Source organism: Trichechus manatus, unplaced genomic scaffold (genome assembly GCF_000243295.1).
Source record: "Trichechus manatus latirostris isolate Lorelei unplaced genomic scaffold, TriManLat1.0 scaffold00107, whole genome shotgun sequence".
Lineage (NCBI taxonomy): Eukaryota > Metazoa > Chordata > Mammalia > Sirenia > Trichechidae > Trichechus > Trichechus manatus.
Genome location: NW_004444043.1, coordinates 8,812,831 through 8,832,958, shown reverse-complemented (window position 1 = coordinate 8,832,958; position 20,128 = coordinate 8,812,831). Strand labels below are relative to the sequence as shown.

Genomic DNA, 20,128 nt, shown 5'->3' with positions numbered 1-20,128 from the left:
AAACAGAGTTGTATCCAAGTGTTTGTCTTCAATTCCACCGATCCTGTCTTCTACTGTTTCAAGTCTGCTTCTCAGCCCTTCTTTGACACCATCTATTTCTGAAATCTTGTTGTTTATCTTTTGGATTTCTAATTGTTGTTTTTGTATAATTTCTAGTTGTGAATTTATTTTGACATTTTGTTCCTGCATTATTTTCCTGAAATCTTCAATTTTTTTGGTTGTGTTTTCCATGAATTTGTCTATTTTTTCCTCATTTTTGTCTGCTTTTTGCTTCAGCTCTTGGAGAATTCTGAATATTAGAGATTTGAATTCCCCACCATGTAGTTCTAGTGCCTTTTCTTCCACTGGAAAGTCATCTGGTGTTTTATTTGGATGCCTACTAGAACCATCCTGTCCTGTTTTTGCAAATTTTTTGATATTGTCTGCTGTCTTTGGGGCATTCAGTAGTTGTTTTTCTCATTTACTGGTTGTAGATTTCTTTGTTTCATCCCTTTTTTTAAAATTTGGCTTTGTCTGAGCAGGCGGGCTGTGTGTTCTTTGTTGTTTGCTCATCTGTGGGCACAATACTTTTCGCCTCCTTCTCCAATTGGCAGGGTCAGTCACTCAGATATGGTACAGCAGGGCAGGTCTAGCTAAAGAGAAGTTACTGGGATGGGTTGTTTGTGGCACTTACTACAGCCACCAGAGCGGGTCAGTAATCAGTGCAGGGCAGGTTCCAGTAGGCCTTGCCTGTGCTGCTTGGTGGTGTGATGTTAAGCGCACGGTGCAGGTAGGCAGGATGTAGTGGGGTGATTGTTATGTGTGGAGCTAAGATGGATATGGGAGAGTGGAGAGAGGAACAGGAGCCAAAAACATACAAACAAACAAAAAAGAGTGCTAGCGGAGCTTGCCATTGGAGTGGACAAATGAGAGACTATGAAATGGAGCAAAACATAAAGGGGAAGAAGAAGAAAAAAAAACAAAAGAATAGAATTAATAAATAAAAATCGGAAAAGCTAAAGAACACCAAAGTTCCCAGGGATCCCACCAGTGCGGCTATGAGGTCCGGGGAAGTTGTTCTCAGGTGTTGCAGTACAGCCTGGCTAGAAGAAGTAGAGGTATAGAACGCCAGGTATTCAGGGAACAGAAGGGGAAAGAAGATATAGAGAGACGAGAAACTGAGTAATGAAGAAAGACAAAAAGGGAAAAAGAGGGAAAAGAAAACAAAACAAATTAAAAAAAAAAAAGAACAAGAAAACCCCCCCAAAAAACAGAGGGGGAAAAAAAAACAATGAAAAAAGAAATGTCCTCAGGGATCCCTCTGCACGTCTGTGCAAGCCGAGGGGGTAGTTTGCAAGCCACGCAGCACTGCCTGGCCAGAACATGCTCCCAACTCAAGAAAAGGGAAAGAAAACAAACAAACAAACAATTCAAAACAAACAAATGAACAAAAGCCCTGGGACCCCACCAGTGTGGCAGCCCAGTCCGGTAAGCAGCTCCACACTCAAACGGAGCTCCACAGCCCCTCAGGAAGAAGCAAAGATGGTGCAGGGAGCCAGGTATTTGAGCAAAAGGAGGGGAAGGTGGTGAGAGGAAAGGAAGAAATTAAAAGAAGCAGAAAAAAAGCAACACTAGCATCCAACAAATGGCACTCAGAGCCAGCTAGTGCAGGCTGGTGGAATCCAAGCAGCCAGTATTTCTTGGACAAGAGTCTGTGTCCACAGGAAGCGGAGGAGGCTGAGTGTGGGTGAAGAAGGGTAGGGTGTGGGAAAGCGTATATCACCATTTACTGGAGCTCTGCAGTCCCTCAGGAAGAAGCAAAGATGGCACACGGAGCCAGGTATTTTAGCGAAAGGAGGGGAAAGTGGTGAGAGGTAAGGAAGAAATCAAAAGAAGTGGAAAAAAGCAACACCCGCAGCCAACAAATTGCACTCAGAGAGCCGGCCTGTTTGGGTGAGTGGAATCCAAGCAGCCGGTGCTTCCCAGACAAGAGATTGTGGCCACGGGAAGCAGAGGAGGCCGAGTGGGGGTGAAGAAGGGTGGGGGGTGGGAAAGCGTATGTCTCAAATTACCAGTTGTTTTGTCTCCTGTTGGTAGCTCCCTGAAGCTGCTTTCTCATACCCCGTTTGCTGGTCTTCGATAGGAGTCCAAGATGGCAGATCTGCGCTGTGTTAGCTTATAGGGGAGCTCTGCATGAATCTCTCCTCGCTCTCCGTTCTGTCAGTTTTTTCACTCCGTTTGGTGCTTGGCTGAGTTCTTTATCTCTTCATTTGATGTTTTAAGGTTTCAGGATTGTTGTTTTCCCTGTTGGGCTTAGTTTTTCGGATCTTTGCTGTGGAGGGATGGCATGGTGCTTCTGCCTAGAGCGCCATTTTGCCAGAAGTCCAAGACAATTTCTTTTAAGGGATTAAATACCAGTTCAGTAAGCATGTTTGGTGTCAGTTTGTTCTAATCTTTCTGTCCTATTTCCAAAAAAAAAAAGAGAAAAAAGTAATCCTTAAAAAAGAACAAAAGTAAGTATTTTAAAAGGAACATTCTGATTGCCAGAATCTGAAGTTTACTTCAGATTTGATATGAAATGAGAAGAACTAGGGTTCAGTTTTTTGACACCAGCATAAATTCCTTGCTTTTCATTGACTCCACCTAGTTAATAAATGAGACTGAAATATCGTATTCTTCCTGGCCAGAATTAAAAAAACTTAAACGTCCATAAAAATCCCTATGCTATGAAATAAATCTTAGGTTCACTTTTTAAGGATCTAGAAGGGTCTAGAAAAAATAAGGCTATAGATGTAATAAAATGAAATGCCCATTACCTTTGTATTCTATTAATCTCAACTCACCCCCACCTACCTCCTATTTTGTTATATTTTCTCAGGGAAGCAAAACAATTTGTAAATGCAAATGAAGGGGCTCTTGGGAAAGGAAAAGGAAAACAGTGGTTTGCATTTAAGATGATGATGGCCAAGGTAAGTATTCTCATAATCCAGTTTGGTTTATGCCATGTATTCTCAGTGGGTGCCCCCGAGTGTGTGAAAATGGTTTTTGACAGTGGTGGTGGTAGGGGACGTGTGAAAAAAACTTACCCTTTTTATGTATAAAACAAAGATACCCATACAGTACATATACAGTATATACGTGATACAAAAAGGCACCTTAAACTCATTGCCATCGAGTTGATGCCAACTCATAGTGATGCCAACTCATGCCTCGTAGGGTTTCCAAGGAGCAGTTGGTGGATTCAAACTGCTGACCTTTTGGTTAGCAGCCCAACTCTTAACCACTACGCTACCAGAGTTTCCATAATATTTACTTAGCACTTACGATATGCCAAGCAGAGTCCCTGGGTGGTGCAAATTATTTACATGCTTGGGCTACTAACCAAGAGGGTGGTGGTTCCAGTCCACCCAGAGGTGCTTTGGAAGAAAGGCCTGGTGATCTACTTCCTAAAAAAATATTGCCCATGGAAAACTCTATGGAGAATAGTTTTACTCTGACACACGTGGGGGTGCCATCAGTCAGAATCCACTTAATGACAACTGTTTTTTTTTAACATACTAAGCACTGAAGCCTGGTGGCACTGTGGTTAAGAACTACAGCTGCTAACCAAAATGTCGACAGTTAGAATCCACCAGCTGCTCCTTGGAAACTCTATAGGGCAGTTCTACTCTGTCCTATAGAGTCTCTATGAGTCAGAATCTACTCGATGGCAACTTTTTTTTTTTTTTCCTAATTTACAGATGATTTATATCACCTGGAAGCCAAATGTATTTCCCATAGAGATAGTGCTTTCTAAATAAAGAAATAATTTTCATTCAAGGCCTATTAACTCAGGACATTCTGGTTTTATTTTCCACTTTCTCTTCCGCTATTCTACCACTCTTCCTGCACATTTTAAGCTGAATTAAATCTCCTCTGTTTTACATAAAGAACATTCTATGGCTTAAAGTGCAACCCTCCCAAACAGAAATAGGCACTTTTTGGTCAGATTCTGCAAGATGGGCTGCTTACCTGAGATTTCTATTCTGAGTAGCAAGATGGAGACCGATGTATCTGAGTCTGTCTAATTCAACCACTTTTTGCAATAGGATTTAAAAGTTCTTTTTACTTGGAACTTGATAATATGAACAAGAGTGTCTGCATAAAAATTAAACCCATATTCTAGAATAAACTAAATACATATTTGCTTCACCGTTAAACTTACGTGTGAAAACAAATGTAGCCAAATTATAGATCATAAATTCCAAACTTCTCCTTTCACTAAGGTATTGTTGAAATACTTAGCAGAGAGTGTCTAAAATCAAACAAACACACAAATAAACAACACAACCACCACCAAAAAAACCCAGTTGTCATTGAATCAATTCCAATTCATGACAACCCCATGTGTGTCAGAGTAGAACTGTGCTCCATAGGGTTTTCAGTGGCTGATTTTTTGGAAGTTGATGGCCAGGTCTTTCTTCCAAGAAGCTTCTGGGTGGATTTGAACATCCAGCCTTTTGGTTAACAGCCGTGTACGTTAACCATGTTCACCACCAGCTTAGGTGTGTATTATTTTCTATTCCAATCTGGGAGGCCCACAGTCAGAATTGCCTTATAGATAGAATTTGTTTTGCATTGTACTTTTTTTTTTTTTTTTTTTTGCATTAGTTTCCAACATTAAAAAAACGTTGAAAAAGATTTCAAATAAAAAGCTGGATTTCTAGTCTGTCTTGAAACAATAAAAGGGCTGCCAATAATGGGCCAATATTCCCGCTTGGCAGCAATGAGCTACAGCTGAGCAGCCAGGTGTCACCTTTAGATGGGCGTGTGGATCCCATCACGCAGAATCCCCACCACTTTACATCCAGGTTGCTTTGCTAACAAAGGTTCATTGCTTGGTTTTTTAAATTTTTTTTATTGTACTTTAGATGAAGGTTTATAGAACAGATAGTTTCTTCTTAATAACAGTCAGTACACATATTGTTTTATGACATTGGTTCACAACCCCACGACAGGTCAACACTCTCCCTTCTCGACCTTGGAGGACCTTTTTTTTTTGGTGAAAATGTACATTCATTGTTTGGTTCTTGTGAGCATTTGAGTTTGCACTCCTGCTGGCTGGCTTCAGGGCTACTTTGATAAATTTGGAGTTCACAAACTCTCGGTTGTGATTACAGTGTCTTATGATATCTAAACTTCATCAACTGCATTTTTAGCTATTTTTCTTTTGTTCATAAATCCTTTGAAATATAGGGAAAAAAGGCTGTCATAGAGTCTTACTCAGCATCCTCTCTTAAAATTGTCCCAGAAGATTTCCTGTAAAATATCCACATCTTCCTGGGAATACATCCTACGTAAATGCTTTTCTCTCTGTGGTGGGAGGGGGCTTTATAGATTTCTCCACTTTAAAGTGAAAATACAAAAACCTTTAGCTCATGCATTCTTAACAGGGGTGATATTGCCATCAAGGGGCCAAAAACTGATTCTCAGAGGGGGCAAAAAACTTGTTCTTTTTATGTATAAAACACATATCATACCTAAGCAGATATAAAATATATTTCTGGTATTAAAATTCGTAGGGGGAAAAAAAGGCAGAGAAACACTGCTTTAAACTGAGTGTAATCTGGGTCAGTATCCCACTGGTTCTTGTAAACCCTTCCTTCTATAGTTTCTTCTGGGGTTAAAAGGTGTGCACTGGCCAGCTCACTGGAATTTTCTACTTGACTGTTTCATGACTACTTAGCAGTACAAACAAGGCTACATTTCCTCCTGCTGGTTTTTCAACCTGGAATTCTCTTTTTTGATACTCTACATGGCTACACTTTACCCATCTTTTCAAGGTCTTAGTAAGTTCCTTTAAGGATGATGCCAGGCTCAAAAACTCTCATTCCTCTAAAGTACCCATAGCAATTTCCACAGACCTCTCCATGCCCACTCTTATTACTTTCTACCCCGTGTTACATCATTTCTCTCCACATCTTCCCTTGTCTTCTTGTCTATAAGCTCCTTGAAGACATGTTTCATACGTGACATATTATTAACCAATAACAGTGTCCAGAATATTGTTCCCAAATACTTGTAGAGTGAATGGATATATGCATATGTTCTAGATTGTGCAAAAAGTATTTGTAGCATTCAGCACTGATTCTGGCATTTAATAATCACTAAATTAATATGTTTCAAATGGAGAAAACGTTTATATATAGCTACATCATCAACATACCCAAGTGACCTGAACGAAAACTCTAGCTAGTAAAACATGCTGCCTTTCTGTTCAAATCTGCTTGCCTTCTCTAATACATAAACGTTTCAGTGTGCCAATGTGCCCAAAAAAAGACAAGCAACTTAAATAGTAGCAGAGATTTCCTGAACATCATCATCCTGATCTTCATCATCAGAGTTATCATCACGTTTATTGCTAAACTGCACATAATCTCAATATACTTTTCTAATCATCTTTCAAGTTTCTAGATAAGGCTTACCTCTTCTTTTTTGTGCACAGCTGGGTATCTAGGCTACTTTCCTCTTCCAGTAATATTCTTGGTCTGCCTTTTGCTTTGCCTTTCAATTTAAGATGGGAGAGTATACGCACACATACACACACACAAAATGAGTTAAATGCTTTGCATTTATTTTACAGTTTTATTAAGATATAATTTACATACCATACAACTCACACATTAATTAAAATGTACAATTCAGTGATTTTCAGTATATTCACAGAGTTGCACAGCCATCATTGCAATCTTTTTTAGAACGCTTTCATTACCCTAAAAAGAAACTCCATACCCATTAGTAGTCACTTATCATTATCAAGTCTTCCAATCCATGAACATAGGATGTCTTTCTATTTATTTAGGTCATCTTTAATGTCTTTCAACAATCTCTTGTGGTTTTCAGAGTTTTTGTACTTAATTCTTTGTGATGCTATTGAATGGAATGTTTTCTTAATTTTATTTTTGAATTGTTTATTTTTAGTCTACAGAAGTACAATTGATTTTTTTAAAACATTTATCATATCCTGCAATCTTGCTGAACTCATTTATTCTATTAGATTTTTTTTTTAATGGGTTCCTTTGAATTTCCTATAACGACATCATATCATATACAAATAGATAAGGTTTTACTTCTTTTCTTTTCAATGTGTATGCCTTTTACTTCTCTTTATTGACTAATTGTCCTCACTAGAACTTCTAGCCCAATATTTAATAGAAGTGGCAAGAGTGGATATCATTGTCTTGTTCCTTATCTTACCACGAAAGCATTCAGTCTGGGTTTTTTTTTCTAAAAGATGCCCTTCATGAGTTTTACAAGTTCCCTTGTATTTCTAGTTCATTTAATGTTTTTACCATCAAAGGATGTTGGATTTTTGTCAAATGCTTTTTCTGAATCTATTGAACTTATCAGGTAGTTTGAATCCTTTATTCTGTTGATATGCTGTATTATGTCAATTAATTATTGGATGTTAAACTAACTTTGCATTCCTGACATAAATCCTGCTTGGATGGTATATAATATTTTCTATATGTTGCTGGATTTGGTTTATTAGCATTTTGTTGAGAATTTTACCATCCGCATTCATAAGAGATAATTAGTTTATAGTGGTTTTTTTTTCCTTGTGAAGTTTTGGAATCAAGGTTTAGTTACTTTTAAAGTAAATTTTATTGACATGTAACATACATTTAGATAAGCATACAAACCATAATTGTATAGCTCAATGAATTTTTATAAAGTATAATACTCTTCTGTATCTTTGACCAAGATAAAGAAATAGAACATGATCAGAATTCCAGAAACTCCCTTATATACACTTGCAGCCATTAGCTCTCCTCTAAAAGAAAAAATTTGACTTCTAGCACCATAGATTATTTTTGCCAGTTTTTAAAATTTAAATAAATGTAATCCTATAGTAATAGCATTTTTTTGTCTGGCTTCTTTGATGCAATATTATGTTTATGAGATACATCCTTGTTGTGATTATACTCCATTTTTTATTGATGTGTTGTATTCCATTGCATGAAGATACCACAGTTTATTTTTTCGTTCTATTGTAGATGGACATTTGGGAAGTTTCTAGATTTGAGTAATCTTTTGAACTTGTCTCATACTGTTATTTAGGCTCCATGTGCCTGTTAAGGATCACACATTATTCCAGCATAATGTGCAGATATACTAAATCATATGCCCCATTACCATTTTTTATAGTGGGTCCTTTGACTATGAATAACCCAACCCTATGGAGTAAAATGGAAGAAGATCTTTCAGTAAAACCAGTTTATGACTTTTTTTTCTTCCTCGTCTTATGACACCATGTCTTTTCATTTAGCTGACTGCTCTGCCTCTAGTAAAATGAAAAGTATCCCATGCCATAGCACTGACTGCACTGTATTGTTATTATCTGTTTACATGCAGTCTACTCTAGTAGAGTAGGCAGGAACTCTGTCATATTTGTATTTCATTAATTTCTTTATGCAACAAGTATTAATTAAGCATATACTATGTGCCCATCACTTTATTAGGCACTAACTTAGTCCCTGATCTCTTATGCTCTGGCAGAATAAACAGATCTTTCTCATTGGTCAGCAAATTGCCTGTAAAGCAGTGAGTTAATAAATATTTTTAATATGAAATCAGTCTGGTGGGTGGGTCAGGCTACAGGGAAGCAAGTGAAACCTGTAGTATCCCCTTTTTTCAGAGAGTTGTAGTTGGTGCTAGAGATCTCTTCCCAAGCCCGCAACGTTGTGATCTTTTGGTGTGAGAGTGGGAGATAAACAGCTTGACAAATCAAGAGGTTGGGCTTTACTATTGTACTTGGCTTCCTTTTCAGAAATGGGCAAAATTTCTCCGCGATTTTGAGAACTTCAAAGCTGCTTGTGTTCCGTGGGAAAATAAAATTAAGGCGATTGAAAGTAAGTGTTTATCAGATCTCATTAGATGAGGGAAGTTGTCCTGGATAAATGTTTCATAAGTTGGTTGAATTTCTTTCTGAGTCTCTGGACTATTGGAAACGTTAAAAACAAAAAGCAAACAACATTTTTTCTCCTCCTTTGCACACTGTGAAGATTTACGAGCACTTACCAATCACAGCCCTGGAGGATTCATTCTCCCTTGCTTAGTTAGACCCAAACGGTCTCATTTTGAACTTGTTTTTTCTCCTCTACAGGGAAATTGGTATTGTTCACCATGATGTTATGTCATATCATTCGAAAGTCAGGGTTTTGGGTTTTTTTGGGGAATGAACATGACATTGAAAATACATACTCTTATGAATGTTGGCCAATAGTCAAAGAACAGTGTCCAAAAAGAGTGAAGAAGTCGTCGAGCCTCATTTTCAAAACTCTGAAGTAGAATAAGCGATAATCCTCCAGAAAATTGCTATTTGAATCTTCATATTGTGCTTTCATTGTGAACAATATTCATAGTATACAGAGAAAGCAGGATAATATACCCAATCAAAAACCTGTTTAGTACAGCCTTCTAGACTTAGAATAAGGTAAATTAAAAAAAATAAATAAATTATAAACATAATAGTAAATTATTTTTTAAAAATAGTAAAAACGTTAAGAAAGCAGGGTAACATTTAAAAACATGTGAGCATAATCTGGCCATATTCTGATTTCTAAGGGTTTTAATTAGGATCTGTTTTCCCTCCACGCCTCCCCAGATCTCAAGGCAGGTTTTCCTGCTGGTTAAATATGAAGTTGCATAATTAAAATGGAGGCTCCATAGGGAGATGACCCAGCTGATGGATATTTCACTGGCATGATTGGGCACGTTTTAGGAGTGGCTATCCCTTATTATTTCTATCTCTTGTTATTAAATAGAAATGAGTTAAAACACATTAACTCATTAATTGCAACCCCTTCCACACAGTCTTTGTACCATCTCTCTCTTGTTTTATTTTCCTTTTAACATTTGTTAAAATTTAAGATACTATATTTTTAATAATATAACTTTTTAACTTTTTGATATAATTTAATTTTATATTCGTGTTTCCCAATAGACGTGAAAGCAGCGATTTTCTTTTGTTTGCTCCTGTATCCCTGGACCTACAACATGCTTGGCATTTAATAAATGTGTGTTGAATAACATTAAATACAGACAGGTTTTCCAAATATCTACTGTTCTAGGAAAGAGAAGAAGAAATTTAGACACATCAATGAGAACATAGATTATGGAATCCTTAAGTCTTACAAACTGAAATGTGATAACTCGACAGGCATTGAGGAATAAAAGGCCATTTGTAGCATTGAGATCTTGATACATTTTGTGTAGAAATAACTCTGAATTGGGTCCTTGCTTTGCCATAAATGAGCTGTTTGACTTTGAGCCAATCATTTAATCCCTCTGGTCCTCAGTCTACTCATTTATAAAACTACACTGTTGAATCTTGATTGGTTGTGAAGTGTGTCCCAGTACATTTATAATTAATGATAGTTTAAACACATACATTTGCAAAATTATTTACTTTTAAAGTACACTAGAGCAGGTTCCAGCCTATCCCAATAATAACAGCATGCTCACTTGTATTATAATAGCACAGACACAGATGGAGTTATTTCTGTTGCCAGAAATTGCACACAGATATGAGTTACACATACGATCATCATCTATCATGTGTGTTACAGTGGGAAAACAGATTGAGAGCTCCTCAATAATACCTTCAGTTATCTCTCCTTCTCCCCTCTCCCACCAGTAAATTTGGAACAGCCAAGCTAGACAATTCAAGCAAATCTGGATTATTTTTAATTCCATTAGGTAATTTATAATTTAGTTAGATTGTCTGGATTTTACCTGTAATGGTGGTTTGCATCAACTGTGAAGAATTGAGTCTTACTTTCTATTCTAACAACAATAAACATACCACCATTTATTGAGTGCCACCATGAGTCAGAACCCTACAGACATCATTTCATTAGTTTTCAATGTACCTGCAATATACACGTTAACCTTCCTACTTTAAAGTTGTGGTTAAATAGCTTTCCTAGAATTAGTTAGTAGAAGGGCCGAGATAGAAGGTGAAGTCTCTCTATGCCCAAAGCTTGTTTTCTTCGCTACACGGCATGCTGCTTTTTACTACAAGGAAGATTTTGTTAACTCTTTTCTTTTTAAATATGTTTTGTACCAGGTCCTAAAGAGACTCTATTAGGCTAATGGAGTATAGGTAGTGGTAGATTTCCTTGTTAATTATTTTCCCAATCATACCTCATTCAAATACAGATACACAAACACTCATAGGCTCTACTTATCTGTAGACCTTTTTCCCCCCCCTTCATTTTTAGGAGTGTATTTGTTGTATTTCGTAAAACAGTGCTAATACATTTGGGGCATTATTCTTTCTGAAAGTTATGATTGTCTAACATATAGTATCTTATTTAATGTTCAGAATAAGCCTGAATTGATTGATTAACTAATTGAACAGATACTTACTGTCTACCACATACTGGGCATGTTTCTCGGCATTGGGGCTGTGGCACTGACAAAAAATAGGTAAGGATCCTATTCTCACTGAGCTTACATCCTAATGTGGGAATATGTGGGCAGTTGGGTGGGGTGGGTAGAGATACCAGATTATGAAATATAAACAAATAAATAATGAAGATGATTGTGGTAATGACATATTTAATAGAGGAGAGGCTGAGCTGCACACCCTATGGACCTTCTAATCAGTCTTGTCCTCATGTATGGCTCAGTATCTAAATAAATAGCAAACAATTGTTTTGTAAATATAGTTTTAAAGGTATCCCAAATCACCAGGCTGCACTTGTTTTCCACAAAGCTCTATCCAGTAACTGGCAGAATCAAGAGTAGAACTCAGGTCTCAGAGTCTAAAACTCATACTGTTCCCATTGTGCCGTTTTGATTCTAGTAAAACCTGGAGCCCTTTACTAGTATGAACCAGATAGTCACTTGTATGGCCTCCAACTATTTTTCTTTTCATTAAAAAAATAAAAAGAGGTTTGATAATTCCTTCCACAGAGAGATGCTGTGAAGTTGTACGTTACGTAGGAATATCACGGGGTTTTACTGTTATGCTAACCTTATCAAGAAGCCATATCTAAAACTCCAGGGTGACCCACAGGGATACAACTTATTAGCCACATGGCATTTCATATTTTTCTGGAGAAACTGCATAGCTTCACCTCTGGGAAATATAATGTATGCCCACTGTGACACCAGTGTTACTATTAAAACCATGAATGTCTTTCAAGCTGGAGATTCCAAATTCTTCTCAGAATTAAAATCTACTTGCTCCTTAATGTATATTACCGGTTGCCATTGAGTCAGTTCCAATTGATGATGACTCCATGTGCGTCAGAGTGGAACTGTGCTCCATAAAGTTTTCAATGGCTGATTTTCGGAAGTAGATTGCCGTCAGGTCTTTCTTCCAAAGTGCCTGTTAACCTTTCAGTTAAAAGAGAGTGCGGTAACTGTTTGCACCATCCAGGGACTCCTTAATGTAAGTTACAGCATCAAAATTATGGCATGATAGACCTATTTTCAGAGTGGAAGTAGCTTCAGAATGTAACAGGCAGCACTAAGCACAGAGTTCACAACTCATGCTTCTGTGCTGGTCTAAGGGCTCCAGAAAAAACAAATCAATTTTGTCATATTTAATTCCCTGTTGTACAACCTGTTTGAAAGAAACTGTGCATTGTATCCTAGCCTAATGTGATGGCATTTCATATTAAACTTACATAACAGGTTATTTAATGGGCATTTTACCATTTAGAGATGCTCCTATTCATCTGCTTATCTTATTATCCGTCGGTTGAAGAGGAAATTATACATGATGACAGACTACAAATTACTTTGCCTTAATACTGAATAAGCAGAGAGCGAGGGAAACTTTAACCTTAATTTAAAAGAAACACAAGACATTTCAGAACAAGAATATATGTAAGCGTAAGGCCTCACTTTATCACATACCGAAGATGCCATCTTAATATTTTAATAATTTACCATGGAAATAGTGTTTATTAGTCAAATTAAAAAAGAGAGAAAAATAGTTGAAATGGCAAATGTTTTGTTATATGTATTTTTTGTTTTATATATATATACACACATATATATATATTTCACTACAGTTAAAAATTTTTTTAAAAAAAGGTCATTTAAGGGCACCATCCAAATTGGTGAATTTGACTGGCCTTAGCTGATTGATGAATATTGTCTATATTTATTCTTTCATAAAAACATATTCATTGTGTATTTATTGTACATATATAGCTTTTTTTTTTTAATCTTCACTGAATTTAATTATTAATTCTATCTGAAAGGCAATATATCATTGTGGTTAAGAGAGATCTAGATTGGAATCAAACACTTGTAGAGCAAGACTGCCTGGTTTTGAATCCTGGCTCCATCATTTCCTACCTACGTAACCTTGGACAAGGCACTCTGAGTCTCAGTCTATCAAAGGGGTCAACAAAAATTCCTATCTCATAGGTGTTTGATGGTGATTAAATGAGTTAACCTACAGAGCTCAAGAGATATCTGAAATAAAGATTCATTAAATTTTAGCTATTATTATGCTTAATCAAGTCTTGGTTCAGTCAAATGCTGATTCCCTCTTTTGCCTTTAGGATATTTATACCCTATCCTAATAACACAGTGGCAGTTTTTTATTTTATTTTTTTTGTTTTTAGAAATTTAAAAAGAGGTCAACCTGTAAATCAACACTTTGCAAGGAATCAATTATTTCGAAGTCTGAACATTTGTTTTCTCTAAGCTCAAAAGAGAGACCTGTGTCTATTTCCCAGAGGCTGTGAATGGGGGCTGGGAGAAGGAGGAAGAGTAAAACTGCAAAAAGATAGGATGAGAAAAAGGAAAGAAAAAAGGAAGGAGAGAAGGAAGGAAGGGAGGGAGGGAGAGAGGGAGGGAGGAAGGAAGAGTCCGTGTTCTGTGCTTGGGACCCTACACTGAAGAGTCTCGTGTATGTGTGTGTGTTTCCAGGAAACAACTTATTCTGATACCGAGAGATGGAACTTCCCTCCAGTAAATGAGTAACTGTAATGACTAACAAGCTGGAAGTCCACTGCATTCAGCCTTTAATAAAACATGATGAGTGAAAACTGGCAGATGCAGTCCTCCAGTACTTGTTACCAGAGAACACAGACAACAGCCATGAAATGATAAGAAATCACTGGGAGCCAGGTGGATGATCATACGTCCTACAAAGGGTGGATCCGCTTTAGCATTTCTGCACACTGGCCAGTGCGTCTGGTTACAGCACCTGGGGTGCATGTTTTTCCAAACACACGCTCTTAGACATCTTGTAGAATTCTACACCTTACTACAATGGGAAATGGATCCAGGTCTCTCTTTTGAGCTTAAAGAAAAACAGATTTTCAGACTTGAAAATAATCGATTCCTTGCAAAATGTTCATTTACAGATTGACCTCTTTTTAAATTTCTAAAAAAAAAAAAAAACCCCAAAAAACTGCCGCTGTGTTATTGGGTAGGTAAGATGGTATCTGAAGGGTAGACTAAGTTCCAGCAATAGAGGTATTACTCTCATGGGAGGTCAGCCTCATCTTAGAAAATAGAGGTTAGGATTTGTTTCCCATGAACCCCTCCACTCCTGTAATAATGTGTCACCACTGGTAATGTTTCAAAGCCACGGAACCTAAGAAAACCATTGGTCACTGGAGGTGTGTGGCAGAATGAGACAGGACAAAGGGGCTGATGCAGGAAATGGCTGAGGCTGCTTGTTATTTTTCTTGAGCAACAGAATATGAAAGTTGAGAAAACTAGCAACTTGATTCCAAACCTTAAATGTACTCAAAAACTCTTTGGCTTTTATACATGAATTCTAATTACTGCTTTTTCTTCCTCTTCCATTCTCTGCTTTAAGAGAAGGCTTCCATTTGTTTCTCCGTCAGTAAGAATTGGACAGGTCGCTTTACTCTTCACTATTTTGGGTAGATGGAGTTGACAGAATATTCTTGCCTATCCTTTCCCAATACAATCCCAATACAATCCCACAGCCAAAGTGACATTTTTCTTTTAAATTCACCCTTCTATTACATAACGCTTGTCAATGACTTCTCATCACATTTTGAATAAAATCCTCACTTTTTACCTTAATGTAAGAGGCCCTACACATTGTGCCTTTGGGCGCCTTCTTTGTCCTTATATGTCACCACTTTCCCTCATTCATTGTACTCCAACCACACTGCCCTTATTTTGTTCTTCGATTGACCTAAGCTCTTGCCTCTCTCAGGAACTTTGTCCTTGCTCCTTCCTCTGCTGAGGTGCTCTTCAGACCTCTGGGTCTTGCTGCCTCTTCTTCACCTTCAGGCCTCTGCTCAAGTGTCATCTTCTCTGATATACCGCCCTCACCAAACTAAAGAAACCCCCTCAGTACCTTACCTTCCTCCCTGTAGGACCTATCTGACTATTATTATGCTATTTTTTTGCGTAACTGTTATTGTTCCCACACTTCACTAAAAAGTAAGTTGTATTATGGCTGGGAGCCTGGCTGTGGCATTGTTGTTAGTGTCTAAAAAAGCACTGGCAAAGATACATAGTAAAAATGTGTGGAGTGAATGAATGAATTTCCACTTCTACTCTACTTGTGGAATAGCACCAATGAGAGGAAACAGCACAGGACGATCGGTAGGATAAACATCCATTAGAGATGTGATAAACCTTTTTGAGAAGAGCATTGTTAAACTAAGAAAAAGGGGAAAGAACTGTAGTAGTTATCATTATAACCAGTTATAATTATAACCATAGCTAACTACTTGCCTGGCAGTGTAGTAACCACTTTACATTTATTTGCTCATTTACCTGTATTAACTCAAGGAATAAAATAGCCTCCTTAGGGAGCAGTAGGAGCTGCTAAGTTAAAGGCAGCTGTCTTTTGTATATACTCTGAAGGGTAGGTCACAACCATTCTACACAACTACATCTACATACTACATGCATAGGGGACACTTCTATCATGATGAACATTTTCTCTCCCTGGATAGAAAAAAAAAGAATGATAGAGGCTGTAAATGTGAAAAGAACAAACGTATAGCAATGAGCAGATATATTTTGGAGGGCGACCAAGACAGAGCTTGTATTTTCTTTTCCTTTGACCATCCTCCAATGTTTGTATTTTCTTCTGAATAGGTCAGTTTGGATCATCAGTGGCCTCCTATTTCCTCTTCTTGAGATGGATGTATGGAGTAAATATGGTTCTCTTTGTCCTGACGTTCAGCCTCATCATGTTGCCAGAGGTGAGTGAGACTCTGACTTCCAGTTAAGAAAACATGTTGAAACAGGTTTCTCATGTGACCCCTCTCCTAGAAGAGCCCTTTGCTCTTCTTTAAGAGTCGGGCAAATTGACTACATTAGAGTCATAGTATTATACTATATATGTATATATATGTATACACACACACACATACACATTTATATATACATATATATGGAGCTTTGATGGTACAGTGATTAAGCTCTCGGCAGCTAACCGAAAGGTCGGTGGCTCAAACTCACTAGCTGCTCCCCGGGAGAAAGATGTGGCAGTCTGCTTCTGTAAAGATTACAACCTTGTAAATCCTATGAAGCAGTTCCACTCTGGTTCTATAGGGGCACTATAAGTCAGAATCAACTTGATGGCAATGGGTTTACAAGTGATATATACGAATAAATACATAGGCTGGAGTTTCTGGGTGGTGTAAACAGACATCATGCTCAGCTGCTAGCTGAAAGGTTGGAAGTTCGAGTCCATTCAGAGGCACCTCAGAAGAAAGGTCTGGTGATCTAGTTCCAAAAAATCAGCCATTGAAAACACTATGGAGCACAGTTCTACTCTGACACACATAGGGTCACTGTGAATCAGAGTTGATTTGACAGCAGTTGGTTTGGTTAATATACAGATTAACCTTCAAAATGGTGCCTGTGGGCCAAGGGTCCTAATTGCTGCTCCAGAGGGTGTGTGAGCCTCCTATATTACATATAAAATGTTGTATGTATGTTTAAATATGCGTTTTTATGTGATGAGGGTTTGTGGCTTCTATCAGATTATCAGTGTAAGACCTGTGCCCAAATGTTAAGAATCACTGCTCAAGAGGAAGGCTTTGACACCTTGTGACTTGTGTTTATTTATTTTGCCAAGTTTGCTTTAGAAGAAATACTTCTTAATGCAACCCAAGGATCCAGGTTTTCTGTAGTGAATAAACACAGACTGAGCAATTTTTTTCCCCAAGATATAAATAAAGTTAGATGCCCCAAGGCACAGACACAGACACACACATACACACACACACACACCAGTGGGGTAGGGGTGGGGTAGAGTGTCTTGACACTAAAGTGAAAGAAGGGAGTAATGCAGATCGTGGGCCCTATCATGGATTGAATTATGTTCCTCCAAAAATGTGTGCATCAGTTTGGCTGGGTCATGATTCCCAGTATTGTATGATTGTGTACCATTTTACCATCTGATGTGATTTCCTTATGTGTTGTAAACTCTATCACTATGATGTAATAAGATGGATTAGTGGTAGTTGTACTGATGAGGTCTACAAGATTAGATAGTGTCTTAAGACAATCTCTTTTGAGATATAAAACAGAGAAGCGAGCGGAGACACACGGGAACCTCACACCACCAAGAAAGCAGTACTGGGAGCAGAATGAGTCCTTCGGACCTGAGGTTCCTACGCTGAGATGCTCCCAGACCAAGGGAAGACTGATGCATCACAAGGACCTTCCTCTAGATCCGACAGAGGGAGAAAACCTTCTCCTGGTGCTGATGCCCTGAATTTGGACTTGTAGCCTACTGGACTGTGAGAGAATAAACTTCTCTTTGTTAAAGCCATCCCCTTGTGCTATTTCTGTTACAGTAGCACTAGATAACTAAGACAGGTCCAGACAGAGGAAGAAGGCAAAGCCTTGAGCTGATGTGGGAGAAGTATTGACTAAAGCCAATACGCAAGGGCAAGGTTGGGGTCTTCATCCATATGAAGTTAAATAACTTGGAATCTTTGGATCCTACCATACAAAAGTGGGTTAGGCTTTATCTAACCTACAAAGTGCCTTTTCAGGTACCAGAATGTCAAAGTCAATTTTTTAATTAGAGCAAAATGCCAAAACTTGGTGTTTTAAGTGACTCTTTATCCCTATAGCTTTAGATCAGTACCAGTTTCTGTATCAAGCCTCCCCAATAGCACAATAATAATGCCTTATATTCATAACAAGTTTTTAGCTTTTAATAGTGTAAAGCACTTTCACTTCTTCTACTCACTGAACCTCACAAAAAAAAAATTGTGTGAATTATAAAAGTTTTCCTCCTCCCATTTTAGAAATGGGGAAACAGAATCACAGAGTGCTTTGTGACTTAGTGTTTCAGAAGGAGGTTTATTATTATTATTGTATTGTTTTATTTTTTAAAAAGATGATCTGGGACTAGGACTCAGGATTCTATCTTTTGTCCAAGATTTTGCATTCTCATCCACAGTCCTATAATCTCTGAGCTAATTCTGGGGTTTCTAAGGTTACTTGGCTCATAGAGGATGGTGTATCGTTTGTCTTCTAAGTGATAAGTTTTATATGATGCAGCAGAATGTATGTATTTTATCTGTTTTAAACTAATCCCAGCTTTGTTCTTACTTATCTCTCAGGAAACCTGAAGCTCCTCCATTCCATCACCCAGCCACTATGACACTATTTAGTGTCAGAGGCAGGATAGAAATGGAGTTTTATCCTATTGCGTTTACTCTTTCCCCCACACCATGCTGCCTCCATGTGGAGGAAATGAACTGTTGTAGCTAATTCATTTGAGCCATATGAAATTGGAGAATGCCTAATATATAGTGGATGGAGTTAATATATATTACATTGGATGCAGTCTTAGAGCTAGGAAGCATATTGACTTTGGATGCTTTTTTTACAGAATGGTGTTGGGTCCTAAAGGGCACCCTGTTTTCTGGTCAATGACAACCAATTCCATCAGGAGAACAAAAGGGGATGGGCACCCTGCATGCTAACTTTACAGAACCACCAGAGGCGAGTAATGGTCACCACCTGGTAAACAGGCTACATTGTTCAGCTGCCTCTACCAGGCAGCCTCACCTAGCATTCCTCCGAAGCAGGTGCCCTTTTACCTCAAACCCCTGGACAAGCCTGAGACCCTAATCTCCTCTATCCTCTGTGGCTCCCGACTTTGGGGCTTGAAAGTAGGTGAAGAGCCCACATTCTGTTTGTTCAGTCCCAGGGTACCTGAGGGGCCAAAGGGCTGACCAGGAAAGTCACTCAGCTTGAGCAGAGGGAGTGATAGCGGCTGAAATCCAGCCTGCACCCAGTAAAGTGCTGCACCCAAGCTTCAACTGCATTTGTTGTCTACCCCACCCTCAAGGAAGGTGTCATGGATTGAACTGTGTCCCTCCAACAATATATGTCAACTTGGCTAGTCCATGATTCTCAGTATTATGTGATTGTCTACCATTTTGTCATCTGATGTGATTTTCCTATGTGTTGTAAATCTTACCTGTATGATGGTAATGAGATTGGGTAATGGGATTAACGGCAGTTAGGTTATGAGGCAGGACTCAATCTATCAGATTAGATTGTGTTTTAAGTCAATCTTGTTCAAGATATAAAAGAGAGAAGCAAGCGGAGAGACGGGGACTTCGTACCACCAAGAAATAAGGGCCAGGAGAACAGCGTGTCCTTTGGACCCAGGGTCCCTTAGCTGAGAAACTCCTTGACCTGGGAAGATTGATGACAAGGACCTTACCCCAGAGTTGACAGAAAGAGAAACCTTTCCCCGGTAGCTGGCACCATGAATTTGGACTTCTAGCCTCCTAGACTGTGCAAGAATAAATTTATCTCTTTTAAAGCCATCCACTTGTGGTATTTCTATTATAGCAGCACTAGATGACTAAGACAGAAGGGAAGCTTTCATCTTCACATAAGGAGCAACATCTGCTTGGCAAGCCATATGCTTACGCTGGGGTCCCACTAGTTGCTCTGGAGCTGATTCTGACTCATGGCAGAGGGTGGAGGGATGCTTTTACCAGTTTTGAAAAAGGCATCTGGCTATGACCCTTTTCTTTTTTTTTTTTTAATTGTACTTCAGGTGAAGGTTTACAGAATAAATAGTTTCTCATTAAACAGTAGTACACATATTGTTTTATGACATCGGTTAACAACCCCACGACATGTCAACCCTCTCCCT

General features: G+C 38.3%; 1 protein-coding gene across 1 annotated transcript in view; it reads left to right on the top strand.

The window, feature by feature from the left end:
- The window catches only part of TMC1 (transmembrane channel like 1), a 126,098-nt gene that overhangs the window by 45,498 nt on the left and 60,472 nt on the right, over positions 1 to 20,128 (top strand). Inside the window, exons 6-8 of the mRNA XM_012557529.1 lie at positions 2,858 to 2,948; positions 8,789 to 8,870; positions 16,084 to 16,190. Of these exons, the coding sequence (XP_012412983.1) occupies positions 2,858 to 2,948; positions 8,789 to 8,870; positions 16,084 to 16,190 (280 nt within the window). The remainder of the gene's footprint in view (positions 1 to 2,857; positions 2,949 to 8,788; positions 8,871 to 16,083; positions 16,191 to 20,128) is intronic.